This window comes from Schistosoma haematobium, chromosome 1 (assembly GCF_000699445.3).
Source record: "Schistosoma haematobium chromosome 1, whole genome shotgun sequence".
Taxonomy (NCBI): Eukaryota; Metazoa; Platyhelminthes; class Trematoda; order Strigeidida; family Schistosomatidae; genus Schistosoma; species Schistosoma haematobium.
The window spans coordinates 29,740,281-29,762,969 of record NC_067196.1 but is presented as its reverse complement, the minus strand read 5'-3'; the positions used below and the strand labels follow the sequence as shown (position 1 = coordinate 29,762,969).

At 31.8% G+C, this 22,689-nt stretch overlaps 1 protein-coding gene across 1 annotated transcript in view; it reads left to right on the top strand.

Moving 5' to 3' along the window:
- MS3_00007112 (uncharacterized protein) overlaps nucleotides 1–22,689 on the top strand; it is a gene marked incomplete at its 3' end in the record, with an annotated part of 45,449 nt that overhangs the window by 17,161 nt on the left and 5,599 nt on the right. The window contains exons 9-11 of the mRNA XM_012942819.3: nucleotides 4,895–5,005; nucleotides 12,939–13,186; nucleotides 17,156–17,281. Of these exons, the coding sequence (XP_012798273.2) occupies nucleotides 4,895–5,005; nucleotides 12,939–13,186; nucleotides 17,156–17,281 (485 nt within the window). The remainder of the gene's footprint in view (nucleotides 1–4,894; nucleotides 5,006–12,938; nucleotides 13,187–17,155; nucleotides 17,282–22,689) is intronic.

Below are 22,689 nucleotides of genomic sequence, written 5' to 3'. Positions count from 1 at the left end.
CCGAATAGTATTTCGGATTTGAACTTTTAAATAAATTAAAAACTTAGAGTTTTCACTTCAGAAATTGTGGATACCAAGTAAAATGTCGTTTACCTGTCTGGTGTATCATCTTTAACATGCATAATAAAAACAATTGGATTTATCAAACTACTAACCAATAATCTCTTTGGCTGGAGATCGAAAAAATCAGTTATCTTTGGTAATTTAAGTCCCACTGACTCACACTGCTAGGCATTATTTTCTTATAATGTGATATTAAAAAATTGCTGTGCACAAAGTTTGAGAATTCGGAGTTTTATTAATTATGGAAAAACTGATTGGTACTAAAATTCCTTAACTGCAATTCAAAACTATGGTATACGCCTGTAGCCCTAGATTTGTTCATTTACTGTGGTAAAACTGCATTTCTAGTTTGGTAGACTGTAATAATGTCTAATAACCAGGACACTAATCGTAGTGTCATTTGAGGAATAATTCTTTATATGATTCGTTGGGGACAATGAATTTATTTAATGAAATGGGTATTTCAGATCTTCAGAATCTGATTTTGTACTGAACTGTTTGACTTTAATAAATTTACCTAAGGTTGGAAGCGTTCGAAACTAGCTATTGAAGATTAGAGCCATTAGCTCATTGAGATGGTTTGGCTGTTTGTATTTAAATATTCAAAAATTATTACGAAAAGGAAATTATCGCAAAAGTATGGGGAACATTTTTTAAATTCAAGATTCCTACTCAATCATAAGTTTTCCCAAACGATTTTTGAGTCACTGATACAAAATACCGGATGATCACTGTGACATGAATTACACACCAATACATTTTCGAAGGATTGATCTCCTACTAGGAGACTCACTTATTGACTTAGAACACACGAATAAATAATATTATTTCATGATGACCCTGACATAATCCAGTCCTCCGAATACCTTAAATAACAATACAATCATGTTTTGCATCCATCTCTCACCCTTCAAATCTAAAATGTTGGTTCAGAACCGGTCAACATCAATGCCTAAAGCAACCATATGGAATAAAGCATCTGAGCACGTTAACTACTTCGACTATCTTGAAAGTTTAGTCAGTCCTGTTGGTTTGCTTCCTGACTAAATCTTAACACAGGTACAGAATGCTCACTTGGCTTTACTAACCCGCATCTTTTGTAGCGTGGGCGACTACACTCTATGATAATCCGCTGCGTGTTACTATTTTGCTGTAAAACACGATATTTAAAAGTAGAAGACATAGGTAGACTAAGTATTTACCATAGGTGTATCCTAAGCAATTTCTCGTCTATGTTTGGCGTACTGATTCAACAATATTGTAGTTACCTGTAGGGCACTTAGTAAAGATAGTAGATCAGTTAATGTGATTTGTGGACATTCACCAAATAAAGTGGCTAAAGCACTCATTATGTATGACAAACGGCCTCCTAACTCGACAAACGATGTTGGTTGTTGTAAGAGTAAGCTAGGGCTTATTAATAAAACATGCGCCATCAACTCATGAAATCATTGACTCCTGAATTGAACTATATTAGTTCATTAAGATTATCTTGTTGAGATCAATGGGATTTTCGTGACTAATGATTAAAGACATCTGGTGACATGAATCAGAATATGTCACAATGGCGTACATGGATTCTTTATTTGTCTTCCTTAGAACCTTAGTTTCAAGATTATTTCATACCTTTTATTCCACGAATTCATTTCTTTCTGGAGTCATATTTTCCTATACCTAATCTTTTCTAAAATCACTGATACTACTATTAGTACATTGGTATTCATGTTAATAATTTTATGTCACTTTACTGATGTAGCATGGTACTCTAGGCCGATGTTTATACGTGTCAGGTTCCATCTTACTGATGACTGTTCTAGTGTTATCTAGAGCGTAGATACAGCTAATTGATATTGATTTGCATCAAATTCAGAACCAAGAACATTCAAGAAATTACAAGTGAGTTCTAAATTATAAAAGTACCATGCTATAACATTTAGTATAGTGTGAGTAATAAATTCATAAACGTCAGTTATGGAACTTCCTACTAGGAAATTCTAGACGTATGAGGAATTCAAGATGATCTGGAGATTTTAAGAAGTTCAGATAAAAAACTGAAGTAAATAACACAGAGTAAATTAAACAATTATTACGATTGCTTTGTAAAGTCATAAAATTGAAAAATCAATTACTATGACCAGCCCGCATAACTGGGACATTTTTAAAAAGTAGGATCTAACATGTTGTAAGACTTCATTATTATACATATTCTATAGATATATACATTGTTTAAATTATGTAGTTCTACAAAATCAACAAATGAAAACTTTCAAGATTGTTATATACTTTTTAAAGAAATCCTAGACATTATAATATAATAGTTGGATATCACTATACGCATATTGGAAATTGTCACTTTTAAGAAAAAATCATCTAGCCTATTATTTATTCTATTAACCATTTGAAATTCATCGTTATATGAACTTCCTGTATTGATATTCATATTATCTTAATGCTTACAACTATTTATTTGAAGCCATCTTCTCATAATGTTGTTGAAGGTGTTTTTCTATCATTTGATTTCTCTTTCACAATTTATTTAAATTGTTCAAACTCATTATGATAGTTTCAATATTTCAATTACCTCATCCAATAGCCAATATATATATATATGTATTCATCAAGAATTAATGTAATTTGAAGTTTACAATAGTTCAACTGTTATTAATTAGATTCACTTTAAGTTAAATGAGTAAATATTCTAAATCTGTCGTATGATTTAAACATCGCAATAAATTGAGATGTTAATAGGAATTTTTATTCATTTTAACTGATGAACTATGTAGAAACATTTACAATTTTTATCAGTAGTCAAGGCCAGCTCAGTTGTTTAGACATTTAATCTCTTAGGTACTAATTGTTTTTCTGTTAACTTGGTATATATAAGTCTAGGTATTTGATTAATGTGATAAGTACCATAAGTCTCCTACACAGTATATTAAACCTATATTCCATACTGCTATACAATATTGTTGAGTTGTATGTGCATGCATATGTTTTAAGGTCTATTGTAAAAAGCATAGAAACGTTGATGGATAAATTTCGTAAAACAATATTTAAACGATAATTAGGTAAATGAGTATGTTCTTCATGTGATATTACCTAAACTGTGTTTGTATTTCTTTCGTTATATCAAATATTAAAAATTATAAGGTGAAATTTTGTTGATCTATGTTTATATGTGATCATGTTTGCCTTTTCTAGCTTTTACCTAGACAAAGTACATTTGTTCAACTCATGCACCAATTATTCATTAACTTTTCCAATAGAGAAATACACAAGAATATAGATCGAATTTCTTAAAAAATGTGTCTTGTAGTGATCTGTTATATGTCATGCTGAAAACTAAGGGATTTTGGTAGTCTTATAGAAGGCTTTAATTCTGTTTAGTTTGAAGAATTGGTGATATTCTTCTATCGTCCAATCGGGTTGAAGTAAAATTACAGTACCAATTTATATTTTATTCGAGTGATGGTTCAACAACAAACCGTTTCATCTTACCACATTTTAAACGAATATTTATAAGAAATTTATTAAATTCCAAGATGTTTTGTTTCAATGTTCGGTTCCTTTTTTTCATCTTCTGAAGTATTAATTTCGATAGCTCTTCTTAAAAAACTTTGTTCATTGACAACTTTATAAATACATCGTATTATTTTATATAATCATACAAACTACTGTCTAGTTAACATTCCATGTATTTACACATTGCACTGGTTGAAATCGTGAGTTAATTGAAGCTAGACCACCATGGAAAACCTGGAAGCACTAGACGGCCGTTTGGTCCTAGTATGGGACTCCTCAGCTGTGCGCATCCACGATCCTGCACCCCGCGAGATTCAGACATAGGACTAGTGAAAGTTCTAAAAATCTCCACAAAACCCATTCTGATATTTATATATTGATTAAATTATCTCTAATATCATAGTGAACTAATGTTTAGCAACATAAAATTACCATGTCATATGTACACTCTGTGTTAATCAGATGGGATAAACATATATATATATTGGTGACAGAACAAGTTTTTAACTTTAAATGAATTAGCCTGTAGCGAATCATCTGAATACATACTTTTCTCATACTTGACTGTTTTAACTTCATATAGATTTGATTAAGTTTTAGGAAAACAATTAAACTTTTTAATTTTGAACAGAGGTTTCATAAGTTTCTAATTTCAAAATAAAACCATATAACAAATAACTTTTCAAGTCAATATTATTTTTATTAAGTAAAGTGTTACCAAACGTTTAAACAATTGGATTTATGAATTCATTATTTTCTGTTCATCAGGTAAACGTCTCTTATGTATTTATGTCGGCTTGAGGTTGGAAAGTGATGAAAGGTGTTTTAATATGATTTTGCTATTGTAAATCATGTTTAATTGGTACTTTTCATGCATTTTCTCACGAGATAATGATTTGTCTTCTATTACAAAGACAATAAAGTAAATTAAGCTTAGAAATATAACAATAGTGTTTATTCTACGATAGATTGTGTGATAATTTTCTAATGCCTGTCAAAATGATTTCCCTTGTAGTAGACTAACATAATTATTGTTTCATCTAAAAAATAAAACTCCAGATACTATGAGTAAATAATTAACACGTGATATTTAGTGAACCACTTGAATGTTTGAATATTACGACAAAACGAGATCATAATTGAATGATGTTAGTATTTATCTGCCATTGATTCTTGATGAATTACACTGTTTTTATTACAGTAAGTTTTTCGTGTACAATTTATTTTACCTTTACTAATGTTTTTGTTTTACATAGACATTGTTTTTTTCTATTTGTTAACTTCACCATTTTCTTTTGTTATTCTCTAGATGGATTTCGAAATAGGCAATTAATTAATTTAATTCGAGAAGCGAAAGTTTTAATTGAGCTAGAACCACATCCAAATATCATTAAATTTCATGGATTATGCATAGATAATAGTAAGTAACATTTTGTATATATATAGAGAGAATAACAAATTACTTGTGTAAACGTAAATTGATTTCAACTAATATTTACACATGTCTTGTCTTCAGATCACTTCAGTTTCAACCATTGATTAATAGGGATTCGAATCATCGTATAAAATTTGTGACTCTTACAGTTGAGTAAATTAAATAACACTATAACATAAGTAATTGGTCACGTTATTGTAATGAGCCATGCCAATAGTATTTCTTAGTTAGAATTTATAAGTTCATCAACTTGTTGTGGATGTTAACACGCTCTAATTTTCGTTATTATTATTTGTATGACTGAGTTTCAATTTGTAGTAAATATGTCGTTGTATGCGATGTTTTCAATTTAGCATAAAGAATAATGCATTAGTCAAATGAAAATACTTTTCTTTAGAATGAACGAAGCAACTGTACACTTTACTAGCCTTCCCAGTGTCAAACAGCTTCCATATATAGATGAAATATTTCATTTGTTTTTTTCCCTTTTTTTTCGTAAAAGAAAGAAACAATTACAGTCATATTCAAAGGGATGAGACATTATTGCAAGCCTGTTCTCTTTAAATCCATATACATATGTATATGTTAAATACATAAAGCATAGCATAGTTTCTATACACATTACATGTAAAAATAAGGGTAATCAATACCAATTCGTTAAGCGAGAAAACTAAATTTTAATGATTAACTCTACTCAATATAATATGTATGTTTATCATCATAAATTAAGTAAAATGTCATGCACTATATTGTTCTACGTGATAATTAATCTAATAATCTTTTTTTTCTCAATTCATAATACACGGGGTTTCTTTGTAATTTGTCGTCCCAGCTATAGTAGTTTGTTATTATTATTGGAAAAATTCTTTTTCACTATTTTAACAGTGTGAACAATGAATATCCTTTTTTTCTATTCAATTTTATATCTACGTATTAAAATAACTGTCTATCAACTGATTGAATAAATAATAAGTTTCTCTTCTTAATGTTCCAGCTCCGTTAAATGATGTAGTGTTTGGTTCTAGGTTTTTTTACAGTATGGTTTAACTGATTATATGAGGATAATTTAATAGAAGACATAGTGATCCTTTGAACTATCGCAAATGTTTGTTTAAATGAATCACTTAAACTAAGAGGCATCAATCTATAATACAGAAACTAAGATGAAAGATACCTATGAAGATTCGAGGAAAAATAATTAAATTTCAACAGTTTTTCCTGATGACATTGGAATATTGATGCAATGATTTGCTGATTAAATCAGTGATCTCTTTGAAATGTGTTTTCTGTTTTACTTATCTGAGTATTTCGAAGAAGTACCGATACTAGTAAGAATATTTTCAATCCACTTTGCAAATTATTACATAGATAATTCTAATTTTCTAATGAAAAAAACATGAAAGAGCTTTTTAATCAGATCCGATCAAAACCAAATAAGTTTTGTTATGTACATCAGATTATATAAAAAAGGAATTTGAAAGATTTTAAACATCAAGTTTTGCAAACTTGCTAAGGTTTTTTAAAGCACTGTCTTTCAATATTCATTAACGAAATGACGATGACACGGAGCTTAGAAGAAATACATTCATTTATTTACTTCGATAAAACTTAGAAACGTACAAACCTCTCATTCACTTCAATTTTTAAACATGTATGGTGCTATGAACTTTGGAGTATAATTACTCAGTGAACAATTTACTTGTGTAATTATTACTATATATGATATTACATGACTCATCAAATAATCCCAGCTTCTACACACTGTGGTTGAAAGTGTAACTCATACATTTTTCATGATAAAACGATTTCCTGATTAAATGCTACTTCAATTAACCATATTGAAATGGTAATTTTCCTAACGGATCAATAATCTCTCATTTGATAAGTTGTCAGGGGATTAGAGCTATTGTTCGTATGAGTAATATTTAATTATGTCGAAATGACGTGTCAGATTGCAAGTGATTTATCAAGGATGGACGCAAATGTCAGAAAACACTACACAGTCTTTCACTTATTCCTGTCATTGTAAACTACTCTTTATTCAGTCGACTTCTGTACACTTTGATATCAAGAAGTACTTCTAGCACTGAATACCTTGGTCAATAGACATAGAAACATTTCTATATTCTCAATAGTCTTGACTAAATCATATGGACAAGTCAGATTTTGACCAACACATTTATTAAGGTCGTCATTGCAGATCACTGAAGCGTAAAGCTTTTGCATCACAGCATCCCTAAAAATAACCTGAATATTTCTAACATTTGAAGATTAATGGTCAAAACACTTTAGACTCAATACTGGTAAATTCGTCGAGTGACATCTGTGAAAAATGAACGACATCATGATAACTTTGATAAGGTTTTTATGGAGAACTGACTAGCTCAATAAAAATCTATCTCAATGACATCTATGTAACTAAATAATGCAAATTCTTACGTAGACTTTCAGTCGTTAAATAGGGTATATATATACATATCCTATTTAAAATGTAAGCTATTTGATGATGTTAAGATGCCTAGAGTGAGAAATTCAAAATGATAACTTGAAAGTCTGGTCTTATAATTAGGCTACTAGGAAAGTAAACTGTTCCATCCATTTCATTGCAATCAAAATAGTCATATGCTCTTACTATTATTTTGTTAGTTTCCTTGAATAGTGGCAATATGGTTCGCATATCAAACTTCATTCGCTGATCATTCAAGGCACTTAACTCTATAATGTAATGAAATTGTTGAATATAGTCAGTACGAAAGGATCGTCGATACGTAATCGTCTTTGAGGGATCTAGATCTTGTGGTTGAATCATTTACTTAGGATTGTTGGGGTTTAATCCAAATTCCGGATTCATTACTGGACTTAATTTAATGTAAAATTGTATTGCAGAATCCTTTATATTGGTTAGTATTCTTTTAGTTTACGTCAAGTCGTGCAATAACTTTACATGTGCGCATAGATAGAAAAGCTCCCTAAGTGAGCGAATTAATGTAATACATCAAATCTTTTTCAGCATTATTTCAAACTATTCGAATTACTATACTTTATGATCGGATACCTTAAACATACTACTAGATTGGAAGAATCTATATCTATATCATAACATCTCATATCATTTCCACTGGATGATGTAACTCAATTTAACACTGGTAATCTTCAATTTCATCTTTCATGTTGAAAACGATGAGTTGTAATTAATCTTCTCCCCGAAGTGTTATCACTTACCTCTTCAGTATAAGCAACTAGCACGAAATCCCAGTGTTTTGTATAAGCATAGACTTTAGTAATCATCGGTCAATTAAGTATTGAACGATTGTACAACCTATCTGATAAACTAACTTTGCTAAGTATTGAAACCACCCTCTTTTCAATATAACACTAAAAGAAATTGAATGGAGACTAGAACAATGAATTAGAATCGTGCACACTTACACAGTAACGATATCATGGGTTTCGTATATTCACTACAATAGTTAAGTTTCAGATATACTTCTGACGATGTTATAGAATTTGCTGGATTATCGACAAAAATAGACCGAAATACGTACACTCTCGTACTCCTACTAGATAGTGTTGATGATTACTGTGGTTAGTGGTCCTGACCACATGACGATAAATAATATCTTCACGTAAAATTATGTCAGTATAGCAACACCCTGCGATTAATCTCGATTATGGTTAGTTTTAGTCAAGCCTTTTTACTAACCTATTTAACAGACAATCTTTTTCAAACAGTAACAATTCTCTTGTTTCTTTGTGTTATTATGGTCACTATCATATTTGTACAAACGTGTACGTTTGATCACATGTGAGAGCTTACAAACATTTATCTCTCTTCATGTGAAAATGTTGATGTCTTAAATACTGCTCGATGAGTCATTCTCTTTCTCATGTATATATGTGCTCGAATCGTATTAATAGCCTTTGCCTTGCTTAGCTGCGCCTTGATTCGATTTGACTATAAATTCACCTCTGTATTCGCTTGATGTTGTTGTGACCACTACTTATTGACTTCTGAATTCAAACACCATTGGGATTTGCATAATAACGGTTATCAAGGTGGTCAATTAACGAAGCTAAGCCACTACGTCTGATCGTGTTATAAGCTTTAACGAAATTAACCTGTTTTATTGTTTGAATGAGAGCCATAGCTATTTTTGTAGAAAAATACCCTACTTAGTCATCATCGAAATTCAATTGGCGCTATAGATCACCAGAATTTATGTTATGTACCACAATACACATTGACGAGACAATAATCACGGTGACCAATTACACTATATATATTCAAGATATCATATATATAAATATAAATATATGCGGTGACCTTCACCCAAAGCAGACCATCATGTTATCTATCAAGTGTTAACATGTCTAACAAGTTTGTTTGTGGTATCATTGTCTAAACACACGTGATACATATACGTACCCTGGATGTATGTTTCTTACTCTCTTGACTAGGCTTTTTAACTTTATAAAATATTTTTTTATTAAATTCATGTCTTGACATAGTACCTCCCTCATATTATTCTTTACTGTCGTCATTGTTATAAGTTATAGAATGAATATGTGAAGCAAATATCAAATTACCAACGTGTATAAAACGTGCGTATTTTTTGCAGTTTATATATATATATATATACCCTATTCAGAAGAACTATGTTCGATGTATTACTTCCTCTATCCTCTTTAATGCTTAACTATAAGTGTTTTGGAGGATGACGGAACGAAATGGATAACAGAAAGATCTTACATTTTACATTTCCCTTTTATTATATAACGTGATCGTAGACAATTTTAACATATATCGCTTCCGCCGTTTGATTTTCCACGAATTGATCGCTTACCAAGAGTTTCACTCACTGACCTTGAATATGCGAATGACATAGATTTATTCGGTTAGCTCTCTGACAAAGATTGCCATGAATGAAAATGCAGTGATGCATAAGATTCGTCCTCTTCCTCTAAGCGTAAAATGTTACTTCACGATTGTTGGTCTGTGTCAACTCGACTCATTATAGGGAGTGAATTAGTGAGATTCATCGACCTCTTCATCTACCGTAAATCCCTTGTCAGTTTTGAACTATTTATGTCTCATCGAGTCTTAACAGGACTTCGAGAAAATCGATTGGCCTTTGACCACATAAGCCATCTACAGTGAAGATGATATTTCCATCTCCCAATTAAAAGATGAGTATACTGATCACCAGCTCACTCACTCAGTTCTACTTCACAGGATTACGGTGGGATCCTCAAAAACAGAGCACATTCGAAGATAGCATTATTCCGATCATAACCCCATCAAAGCATTTCTCAACTTTATTGAAAAAAAACAGTGAAAAGTGGTGAGCGTCGACACAGGATACCAGAAAACATGCCACATCGTCTGACGAGGTTGTGAATGTTCATCAACCGAGGTGAATCAAACATCTCATATCTGTGCACAACCAACAAACCAACTAACCACTCCTTACCCTAACTCGACACACGATGTTTCCTGATCTAGAAGGAGTAGATTGGAGGAGGAGAACTAGGAATGGTCAAACATAATCAATGACTGTTGCAACGAACCATATTGATAAGTGTAGACTACCTGGTTGAGACATCTCACTCACTCATGGTTATCGCAATCAGTGATTAGGCACGACGATTGACGTAGTTTGGAATCAGTCGCAACTGTTCATCTGCATTCACTCTTTGTTTACTTCTACTCAAAATTTTTTGTGATTTGAATTATTTTACACTCATTTTCGTTCCACAAACTCCATTCTTCCTTCTCGAACCATATTTTTTATGCATAGTTGTTTCTACCACATACAAGTGATACTGTACCTACTTTTGGTAGTCTCAAAATTATCTTGATATCTTTATCTGGTTGTTCAGAATTGATATATCAACGTGAACCGATTCATATAATGTATGTTTGATTCTATATGCCTTATGACCGACTGACTGATGATTTTTGCTTACATGTTTTAGTGTATGTTGTATTTATCGGTACATCTTGAATTCTGTAAATGATAGAATAAAATTCTCTAATTAATTTTCACCGTAATACTCACTTTATTGCCTAAAATTTAGTTGTTAATGTTTATCCTATTCCAACAAAAAAGTCAGCCACATGCTTTTATACTCTTGGTTATACTCAGTAATATGTTTTATAACTTCTTATCTTGAATACCAAGAATTTCAAACGATTAATTTCAATCAGTTCAATATTTCTCATTTGTATAACAACAGAGAATAATTTGTCTATGGTTAACGACTCTGCCGTATTTGTAAATTAACACAATACAACAGAGCATCTGTAATTCTTATTCATCAGTTTTCAATTCTCATTACTCTTTCAAGTTTTCTTTTAAGTCTAATCATCATTATATTTTCTTTAAACCCAGTAAATCACTTGTACCAGTTTGTAATCTTAAATATTTTCTGAGACGTTGCATTAGTAGTTCTCTTTATCAGTATCTATGCGCGATGTCCAGTCATATTACGAAATGTTTAAACTTGAAATGAATTGAGTATCGTAATTAGAAAATGAAAGCCAGTAGCCAAAATACTTAGTCCTTAAATATTTAGAACATTAAGTTGAATGGTTTTTTTCATATATCATCATTACCTTAATCACGAATTTACTCTCAGATTGTTCACTCAAAACATTCTCAGTATACATGTACCCATAGGATGTGACCAGTTTTCTGTAAATATTGGAGCCAATAAAAAATTATAGCATTTTATTATATTTCTTGGAGAATTATGTGACCTCAATTAAAATTTTATCTTAAAGATTTTATGTATTTATTTATTTAAACACATAAACATTGGTACAAGGGGGCACCAAATAGATATGCGCCACATAAATCATTCGATTTGTGTGAGGGCTGGGATACTGCTTGGGTGCCCAGACCGAAGCAGGTGGTTTTCTTAGGGGGCCACACCCCGAGCCTTTGACCTAAAAGTCTAACCCACAAGGCAATGGAGCATCGTGAGGAGATGCAGTCCCATGGTAGCCGGTGACCAGCGGTTGATTTGTACGTCACTTTTTTTCTTCAGGATACTAGAGCCCATGTGCCATGTGCACGATTGGTTTAGAATCCGGTTGAAGCGCCGGACATTCGCTTTTCGTCCTCTCAATTTCGTAAACAACACCCTCGCTACGAGAATACAGTGAGTAGGACTTCCCTGGCAGAGGCTGTATACGCGTGGCCGTGTAAGAGTATTTCGATAGGGAGGGCGGACCCACTCCACTCTCGATCATACCAGGGTATTTGAGGGCTAAGTTAAACTGTTGCCAAAGCTTTTTATGAACCTAACATACATATCCACTGCTTCCGATGACTTGTATTTAAAACTACAATCAAACATCCGTTATAGTATTGTCTGTTAGATATGATGATGATTTTGTTTTACAAACTGAGTAATATTTAAAGTTTCAACTCATCAATCATATTATGGTCGCATAACAGGTTTGAGACTCTACTAAACTAGTTCTTTATGTAAAGTCTACAACCATCAATATATTACGATTATTTATTGTAGACCCATATATTATATATAATTTCGAATAAATGATCTATTCATTTGATTATTTAGTAATTATTTGATAATAAGATAAAAATAGAATCAAATATTCATCGGATTCCTCATGTGTTTATATTTCTTAATGATTTTGACTGTTGTCTTAAGGTTGACATTATCGTTCTAAGAATATAATCTATTATTATTAAGCTTGTTATGTTGTGTATATTTATTTTTATTTACCTTGATATTTCAGCATTCATTATGGAGATATCACTGTAAACAGTAATGTCAAACCATTATTATATGAAGAGAATGATCATACTACTAATAATATTAATGTTTATTAATTAAGATTTTTTTATGAAACTATTTGATTAAACGCTATTTTATTTATCTTCAGATCATCTATACATTCTTCTCGAATTAGCTATTCATGGTAATTTACGAGATTTTCTACGAAATCGTCGACCACCTGGACTCAATTATTGGGCAGATGAACGAACAATCAATTCATCATATGTAATTGTGAAAAATTCAAATGATTTCAAAGAATTTTTATCTGATAGTAGAATTAGACAACAAAGAGTAGAATTGTTAAAATTTGCTTTAGATATTGCCAATGCTTTATTGTATTTTGAAACATTATCTGTAAGTTTGAATGATATTGACTGTCAATTAATGTTTCTTTTAACACTAATAGTAATACAATTACCGATTGTTTCATACTTTCCATGGAGGTCATGACTATATGTCCAAAAGATAACAATTTAGTATTTCAATCAGTTTTTTTTGGTTTCCCATCTTAATTAGAATGTTAACACTGATCAGGCCATAAGTTGGTTCTTTTGACGAAATAATATTAAAATGTAATACTGTAATACTTACTTGCTTACGCCTGTTACACCTCTTGGAGTAGTATAGACCGCCCACCAGCACTCGCCATCCAACCCTGTCCTGGGCAATCCTTTCCAATTCTTTCCAGTTGTTATTCATCCTTTTCATATCAATAACAGTAACAGTCTATCCATAATTATTACTGAGTGTTAAAAGAATATTTTTACGAGGAACACATAAACAAAATATATGGAGTAGAAACCATGAAGGTATGGAAAAAAACATTTGAACAGCAACAATTTTGTAATGTTTTTCGTTTAAAAGTTAATAATGTCTTTATGTTTTACTGCTGTTGAAACATTCAATTTATTAAAACTACTAGTTAATAATACTATTCCGTAATGTCATACTCGTTATTAGTTGGATTTTTTAATTAATGATTGTTGAACTATTCATTCATTTTAGAGGTGAGACCTTGAAGTCCAACTTGCAACTCCTTTGATTAGACTGTGAACTAATTGATATGGGTTCTCACACTAACATAAATAAGCGACTTAAAATAATTTAACTCTAATTTATTCTGTGATCTGGATTTTCACTGTTCGTCTATGATGACCGAATTCAATTATTAATTCGGTAACAAGGAATAAAAATAGAAAACCACTCTCAGTGTTGTATTGCTAAAAATTATTCTAGTAATTCGAACAATAAAGCTTATTTCGTTATTCAGCATGAAGAATTTTCAAAAGATTATGTGTTTATCGTAGATGAACATATCGAGATTTCAATTTATTCGATAGCTTTGGCCACAATCTTTATAAAAGGAACACTGAGGAGCAGTTCAGCTGGCCTTCAGCTACTCTATAACTACCCACTGTTCCTAAATAACCTGAATAGAACATTGAAGTAGGTCCCTCGAATCTGGCTGAAGTTCAAAAGGCTATAGCTAATCTGAAAGCGGTAAGAGCAGCTGGTCCAGATGGATTGGCTCCAGAGGTCTTTAAGGATGATAGTCCAATTTTAGCGATCAGGTTGACTAATATTTTAGCTAAAATCTGGGAACTGGACATAATCTGTCTGACTGATTGCAATCACTGATTGTCCCAATATATAAGAAGGGGTGAAAATCATCCTGACTAATATAGCATCTAAAATACTAGCCTCAATAATTATTGGGCGCCTGACTAAGATTCGTGAACTGCAAACACGAGAAAATCAGGCTGGCTTTAGACCTGGTCGTGACTGTATCGACCACAGATTCACCATTCGTCAGGTTCTAGAACACAGACATGCTTATCGGCGTCCGACAATGATGATCTTTCTTGATTTAAAAGCAGCATTTGACTTTGCAGACCGAGAGGTTCTGTGGCAGTGTCTGTCATTTAAAGGTGTACCTCAGAAGTGCATAAACATTGTGAAGGCTCTTCACTCGAACACTACTAATCGATCGAGAGCTTATGGAGAACTTTCATCTGATTTTGCAACCTCAAGTGGCGTCCTTCAATGCTGTCCACTATCTCCATTTTTGTTTAACTTCATCATAGACCTACTGATGAAAATAACATTCTCGTCGACTGAATTCTCGGGTATTGATCTCCTTCCAGGAGGTCCACTTATTGACCTAGAATACACAGATAACATAATCCTATTAGGTGAAGACGCTGATAAAATGCAGATTCTTTTGGTAGTACTGAGCAACAATACCAGAATTTTGGGGATGCGTTTCTCCCCCCCCTCTAAATTCAAGTTGTTGCTTCAGGACTGGCCTGCGTCAACACCTGAACTAAAGATAGGGAGTGAAGTAGTCGAACGCGTTGACAACTTCACTTATCTTGGAAGTCTGATTAGCCCTAATGTGTTGGTTTCTGACGAAATCTCTGCACGGATTCGAAAAGCTCATTTGGCTTTTGCCAACTTACGTCACCTATGGCGAAGGCAATATATATATATATATATATATATATATATATATATATATATATATTGCGCAGCGGTTCGTTCTGTTTCACTTTACAGCTACGAAATGTGGTCATTAAGAGTAGAAGATACTCGTGACTCACTAGTATCTGATCACAGATGTCTTAGAAATATTGTGTCTGCTGGGATCGCTGGGTAAGTAATAGTGAGATTAGACACAAGGTATCAGGGACTGGTGGCAAATCAGTTGATGAGATTGTAAATTTTCATCGACTGAGATAGTTGGGCCACATGTTACCTATGCCTGAACACCGATTACCACTATGGGCAATGCTGACTAGTGCTGAGGCTGGTTGGAAGAATGTTCGGGGTGGCCAAACCAAAACGTGGTGTCAGTCCTTGAAGTCACTAACTTCTAGTCTGAGGCATGTTAGTAGATGCAGACTACTTGGTTGAGGTCCGCGCGATTATCGTAATCAATGGTTGGAGACTCTGGGTGGCGTGGTTCATAACCGATCACAATGGCGTAGGTGTATACACTCTTTGTCTTCCCCTAAGCCGTGAGATTAAAATTACTGTATACCTCTCTTTCTACGAACTAAATTTTTCTTCCGGTATCATATCCTTACACACAATCTTTCTTTTACATATTACTATTACTGAAGTAACTATTTCTATGAATTCGGTGTTCATCTTGTTGTGCTAATAAGTTGTGGCAACTTGGACAGATGCGTATATGTGCCTGGTCCTACGTTTTAGCTGACTGACTGTATCATCAGTTCGAATTCATCTTAGCTTATTTTGATTAAGGAAGTTAGTCACAGTATCATAAAATCTGTAGCTCAAAGCCGAACCGCTACATCTGATCTGATCCATGTTATCAAGTTACATATATTCATATATTATGATGAGAGTGTTCGATTGGAAAATGGTAAAAATAACATGGAATAATAATTAACTTAATTTTGTTATTCCTCGAATACGTCATGTAAATGATTCTAATGGGCATATAAACTAAAGTGTACGGTTATTAAGCACGACAGTAATCTATGAATGGCTCTTCAACCAGGTTTTATTTTTGTCATTTAGCTATATTGTTTTCTTTGACATTGAGGATGGTAAAAACAAATATTTTTTAAATTTTTCAATAGTAGGATCATAATACCTATTGTTGCGAATGCTAATTCTTTTCTGTAAGAAGGAAATTAAACTCCTTAAAAAGAACTAATCAGTTATCGTTTTTTGGTGATTCTTAAGAGGAAATTACGTGTCATGATAATTTCATGATATCAAGTTTTTTAGCGTTTGGATTGCACATCATTAAATACATCTGAGTTGTGACAATAAAATTAATTTGTTGTCCCTTATTCTCATTCGCTTCAACTGGTTAAGATCTTTTATGTGAATCTAACCATCAATATATAACTTGAGTAGAAGTTGGTTATAAATGTAGAGCCCTACTGTATTTTGTTTTATTCTCCTCAGTTAATTTTTACGGTACATTTTATTGAATGTCAAATTGGTCACATCAGTTAAAATAAAAAAATCTGTTAGATTGTATAATACAATAATGTAAACACTAATTAATTAGTTTCTTTTTTGGAAATTAATTATTATACAAAGTCACTGACTTACGTCAGCTATTCAGCTTAGTTACACTATGCATGATGCGCTAGATTTATTTCGATGGAAACTAGGCTTTTTCATCATTCGGTGGTGATTTTTCACTATTTCATGCTTCGAATAAACAAAAGTGCGTAAAACAACAACTTGTTAGACCCAATATCTCGGAAATTTTGATTATCACCAATGTGTTTGGACAGTTTTTACAATATGCAAAATAAATTTTGTAATTATCATTTTCAGTTGTTTCATCGAGATGTTGCAGCAAGAAATGTTGTTCTTACAGAAGGATTTGTTGCGAAATTATGCGATTTCGGTTATGCATGTACCCAAGAAGAATCAAATAATGGATACATGGAAATGGATAAAGTAAATTTATTGATTATTTATTAAGATTGTATTGTTGTTTGTTTTCAATGATGTACAGTTTTCTAGTACATTGGTGTTATATGAAGTTATAACTTGTAGTATAATGACACTAGATACTCAATGACCTTTGAGTTCATCCTTTCGTTGTTTCGGCTTTATTAATCTTTGTACTGAATAAAGATTATTTATCTACCTAAAGACTTTACCTAAAGAATAATCATTACATAAAATATATTTTTCCTCATGTTATCGCTTATATTCTTGAGTTTAAGATTAAATATAGAAGCATCTGTACTAGGTATTCTTTACATGTTCATGAAACCTACTTGTGAATATTTTTGTAATACATTCCAATAACTTAAACCAGCTCAACAGATTTTATGCATGTTAAAGTGGTCGACTGTGATTAACTTTAAAAGTGATATTGTTTTATTGAACAGAAGATGAACTGGTCATACATACTAGACTACTTGAAGGATGAATTCACTTGTCTAGGCTTGATTTTAATATTGTAATTATCTAACAAATTTGTGTTATTATCAAAAAAAACCTGTTCTGGTGTAAATTTATCAACTATTTTTGATATTTCAAGAAGTTTATAAACATAAGAAATAATGATTTGATATTACTAGGTTCATACTTTTCTTTTCACAATATTAGATTGGTGAATGATTTTTAACATGATTACTCAACAAATTGTGATCAGATAGTTTGTCTACCATGATGATGGTAGTTATAAACATAAATATCCAGCTTTCTTTTATTATCTTAGATTTTGTTTAACTCATCAACAGTATCCACTTACAACTCTCCAGGTGGTTAAAACGAACAATCTTCAGATCTCGTGACATAAGTACGCGATTATTTTCGTAGCATGAAATCACATTAGCCCCTTTCTTGTTTTTGATTATTATGAATCATTTGATATGGCCAATAAGTCACTGGTTACATTCTAATATATATAATCTCCCGCCTTATATCTCTTTAGCTTGAAATTCATTTTTTCAGAAAACCAGTTACTATGTATTTTAATCAGAAATCAAGACAAGGAATTTTTTTCTGGTGTTTTATTACGTTATCATCTTTATTAAAACTGACTAGTCCTAATTTTATTTATGACATTTATAGTTTATTTATTGACTAAACTTAATGTGCAAAATTAGGTGTATTTTAAAGTTTTTAATGGAAAAGACAGAAAGTTAACTAATTATGGTAACAAAATCATCAAAGTGGCAACAATATATTTTAACGAATACTTATGATTTATTCAAACCTTATGGAACTGATGCTTTTTGACTTGATGGCTTATCAAAAGTCCGCAAACTAGAGACAACATTACGCCTGTTTTTAGAAACTCATCGTAGCACCCATTAGCAAAATGTTTGATAAAACTACTAGAATTATCTTACCAAAACTGTTTAATACATTTCAGAGTATGTATTTAAGCTTGTAGACATGAGCAAAATGTGTGAATGTGACAGATAAAACTATTTTGTTTATGTATAGCATCGTTATTTAGGAATATTCTACAAATAAAAACTGTCGATTGCATTTGAAAACAGTTATTAGAAAGAATGATAAGTATACCAAAACTTATAAATAAAATGAAAGAACTACTACTCAAATGCACGATGAACACTAATTTTGCCTCTAACAATGAAGTTTGTACACAAATATATGGAATCACAATAGTTGTGCGTCAATAGTGTTAATATGTAAGAGCTGTTAAACGATTTGATTAACGTTCATCCTATACCTAAACACATATATAAAGTGTGACATGAAAATAGTATAGCTTTTCTGGATATCCTACTTTTCAGAAGGGGAGATGGGCCTATAAATAGGAAATTATTTAGAGAGAATATATGAACTGGTCAATATATCCATTTCTATAGTTTTACACATCATGGTTACAAAATAAATTTGATTAGATATCTCAGCCATTGAATCAAACTATTATATCCTGAGAATGATTGCATGTTATCTCAGCAACTAAGCCAGTACTTTCTTAACGAATTACAGATATGATACCGACGATGGGTTGTTCTCTGTGCATATACCACCAGTTTAGCTGGGTCTGTGGAGCTAGGTACATTTCCCGAGCTCAGAAGGCATTGGAAAAGAAGTCATTAAATCTAATGAAATCATCCTTTCTCACCTTGTAGATAATCAACCCTACACCAGAATAGATGAAGCTTTTCTGTCATAACATGTCCTGATTAATCTACCCAAAGAAACAAGATTATTCTCCCTCTGCATAACTGAAGCTATTAAGAACAACTCCGAAAACCTTAGTTAGTTTGTTCAAAGAGGTATAGTTAGATTCCTGATTTAATATGGCCAACAATTGGATCACCTCATATTAACTGACTATAAACTCTTAGTATCCGATCCATTATTTTAATACATAATATAGTCTGATTTACATCACGAACTGATCTTGGTTGGACAACCATTAAAAACCGGGGAAAAAAACTGACCAATTGTTATCATCCTACCTAGAAAGCTATTCATTCAGCTATAAAATTTGATAATCTCATTTGTTTTTTTTTTAAATCTCATTTATTCGCAAACGCCTAATTTCAACTAATGTAAATATGACAATCATGAATTTGTAACTGAAGTAAAACTAAATAATGAAGCTATTTAACGAAACAAAAATTTGTTCCTTCAACTATTTCTTATTTCTAGTTTTGTTTTAATTAATTACAACTACGTTTTCTTGTTTTTCATTTTTTTCTTTGTAAAAAAGACAAAGTAAAAATAAAAAAAATGAATTATTACTCTTATTCCTTGGTTAACTACTAAAAGATAAGTTATATGGTGAATGAGTTAATAATAACTATTATCATAAAAAATAATCAATCAATAACTATTTATCAGTTTAGGGGTTGTAGAGATTGTTACGTTTTTGATTGGAATCATGAGTCAATTGAAGCTAGACCACCATGGAAAACCTGGAAGCACTGGAAGGCCGTTTCCTCCTAGTATTGGACTCCTCAGCATCCATGAACCCGCACCCCGCGAGACTCGAACCCAGGACCCATCAGCCTCGCGTCAGGCGCTTAACCAACTAGACCACTGAGCCGGCATCCAATGGTGTTAATGTCTAACCTCAACCAATCCACGAAATTGCGCGACCATCTTCCATTGTATTGAGGTAGACACCTGTATCTACCCGACACGGATTAGCCCCACTGATCACAGCTTATTCGTATAAATAGTAAATTGACTTAGTAAATAATGTTTATTACTAAGTAGAACAATATCGAATGAAATGAATTAACTTTTTATTATATATTTTAAAAAAACAGACAAGTTATTGATAATTGAATTATTATGTTTATTTGTTTTAAATGATCAATTAGTATTAAATTTAAATTGTATGTATTTTATCTTACAGTCGCAATAAATAATCTATGAGACCAAAAAAAATCTGAAAAATGTAATGTAACCTATAAATAAGTGGTTTTTGTTTAATGATCATTGGTAAATGAATGTAGTACTATAGTGACTGTTGTGTAATTTGAAGATTAATAATATAAAACTATTTAAATGATGGAAGATATTCAGAGATTAACCAATTTAATGATAGTTCAGCTTATGAACTTACTTTATCTGAAAAGTTGTTTCGTTTCAGTTTATGACTCAGAAAGATATAATCACGATTGAGAGCAGAATCATTTGGCTTTCACAAACTCATATTACCCGCAAACCAGCTAATTAACCTCGAATGGTTCATATTTCTAACTGTTATCTAAGATTAGATTCTCAGAGAACAACAAAAGTGAATCAGGTCGACGAGATTATCTACATGCACCACTATGAGAAGTTTACTGGTGATGACATCTGATGCGGGTTGGATAATGTTGGGGATGTTAGATCCCCAGAACTCATTCGGCAAATACTTTAGTTTTGTAATTTTATTTTGAAATTTTGAATTTCTTTGTTTTTGCGCCGAAAGCGCTCTTTTCACCTTCATGTCGTATTTCCCACGTGGGAGAATCTTTAACACGATTGGTCCGTTGTATATTTTAGTAATGCTATTTTGTAACGCTTCCCAAGGACAGTTTTATGCTGTATATATACGTTTGATTTGTGTCTGTTGTGATCGCTCGTGCTTCTGGATACTTGCGGAATATACAGCCCCGTTCCAAAACTTCGACTTCTCTCTCTAGTTGGTGGGGCCTGGACGCATCAAAATATCTATCTTATTGGTCATTGTTCACAGTGTCTTTGTTCCGTTCGCAGACTAGATGAACTCGTAATCACTTCAAGATACAATAATATCGCCTAAAAGTATTGACCGATGGTCTGTACGTTGTTTATTGTTTGTTAGGGTTTCCTGAATAGTTCTTAAGATGTTCATGATATTTTATATTTTCTATAAAACCCTCATGGTCTGTTCACTTTAACAACTAAAACAATATAGTCTCCACTTTCAGATAAACTTTCTAATAGTAGACCACTTTTCATTCAATTTCTTATATGAACGAACGTCTATGACATTTAAAAGTATTGAAAAGTTCAGTATTTTAAACCATTCAATCATTTGCATCTCTCGATAAGTGATAGTATCTTGTGTTCATTTTTACATAACTTTAGTAAATATTCGATAGGATCTTATAATTTTTAAGAAATATCTTGGGAAAGACTATAATTTATGGACGAACTAATCATGTATGAGATAGCAAGTCTTGGATTTTGGCACGAAATTCATTCATCCATTTAACTCAATAGAGTTTTGACATTATAGTTTATATCAGTTTGTGATGAAAACCCTAAATTTAATTTTTAACCTTAATCATCAACTGTAAATCATAATTCTAATTCTGCACACAGGTTTATAACCTTCATTTGGTACTGTATATTAGGTGGATGCTCTCAATTTCAGTCTAGCGTCGCTTAAAGATCGTCCATAAATTATAGTCTCACTATATTTTGGTTTCACTTTATGAAAATTTTTTAAATGAACATTCAATTCCTCTATCTCTCCTTAGCAAATATAAAAAACTCACTGAAATTACGTAAACATATGGTAGTACAATAATCATTACTTTTATAGAGACCACTTTAAATCTTGATTCATTCATTTATTCAAATGTCAATCATTTTAAGAATCTTAAAATTCTAATATCATTATCATTATATTTTTATTGTCATTTAAAGTGTACATAATTTAAATAAACTTTTTATAAAAAAAGAAAAATATCTTACTCTTTTCTATGTTTATTGTTTATTTTTTCTTTCTTTTAAATACTCAATGATGAATATACTTAAGCATGTTTTGAATTTCTTTATCATAAAAGTGGATCTTTAAATTTTGTCTCGACCATTCATCTATCATCATCATCTTATTGTGTAAATCACATGACAACAACATGAAATATGATCAATAATGGTGAATG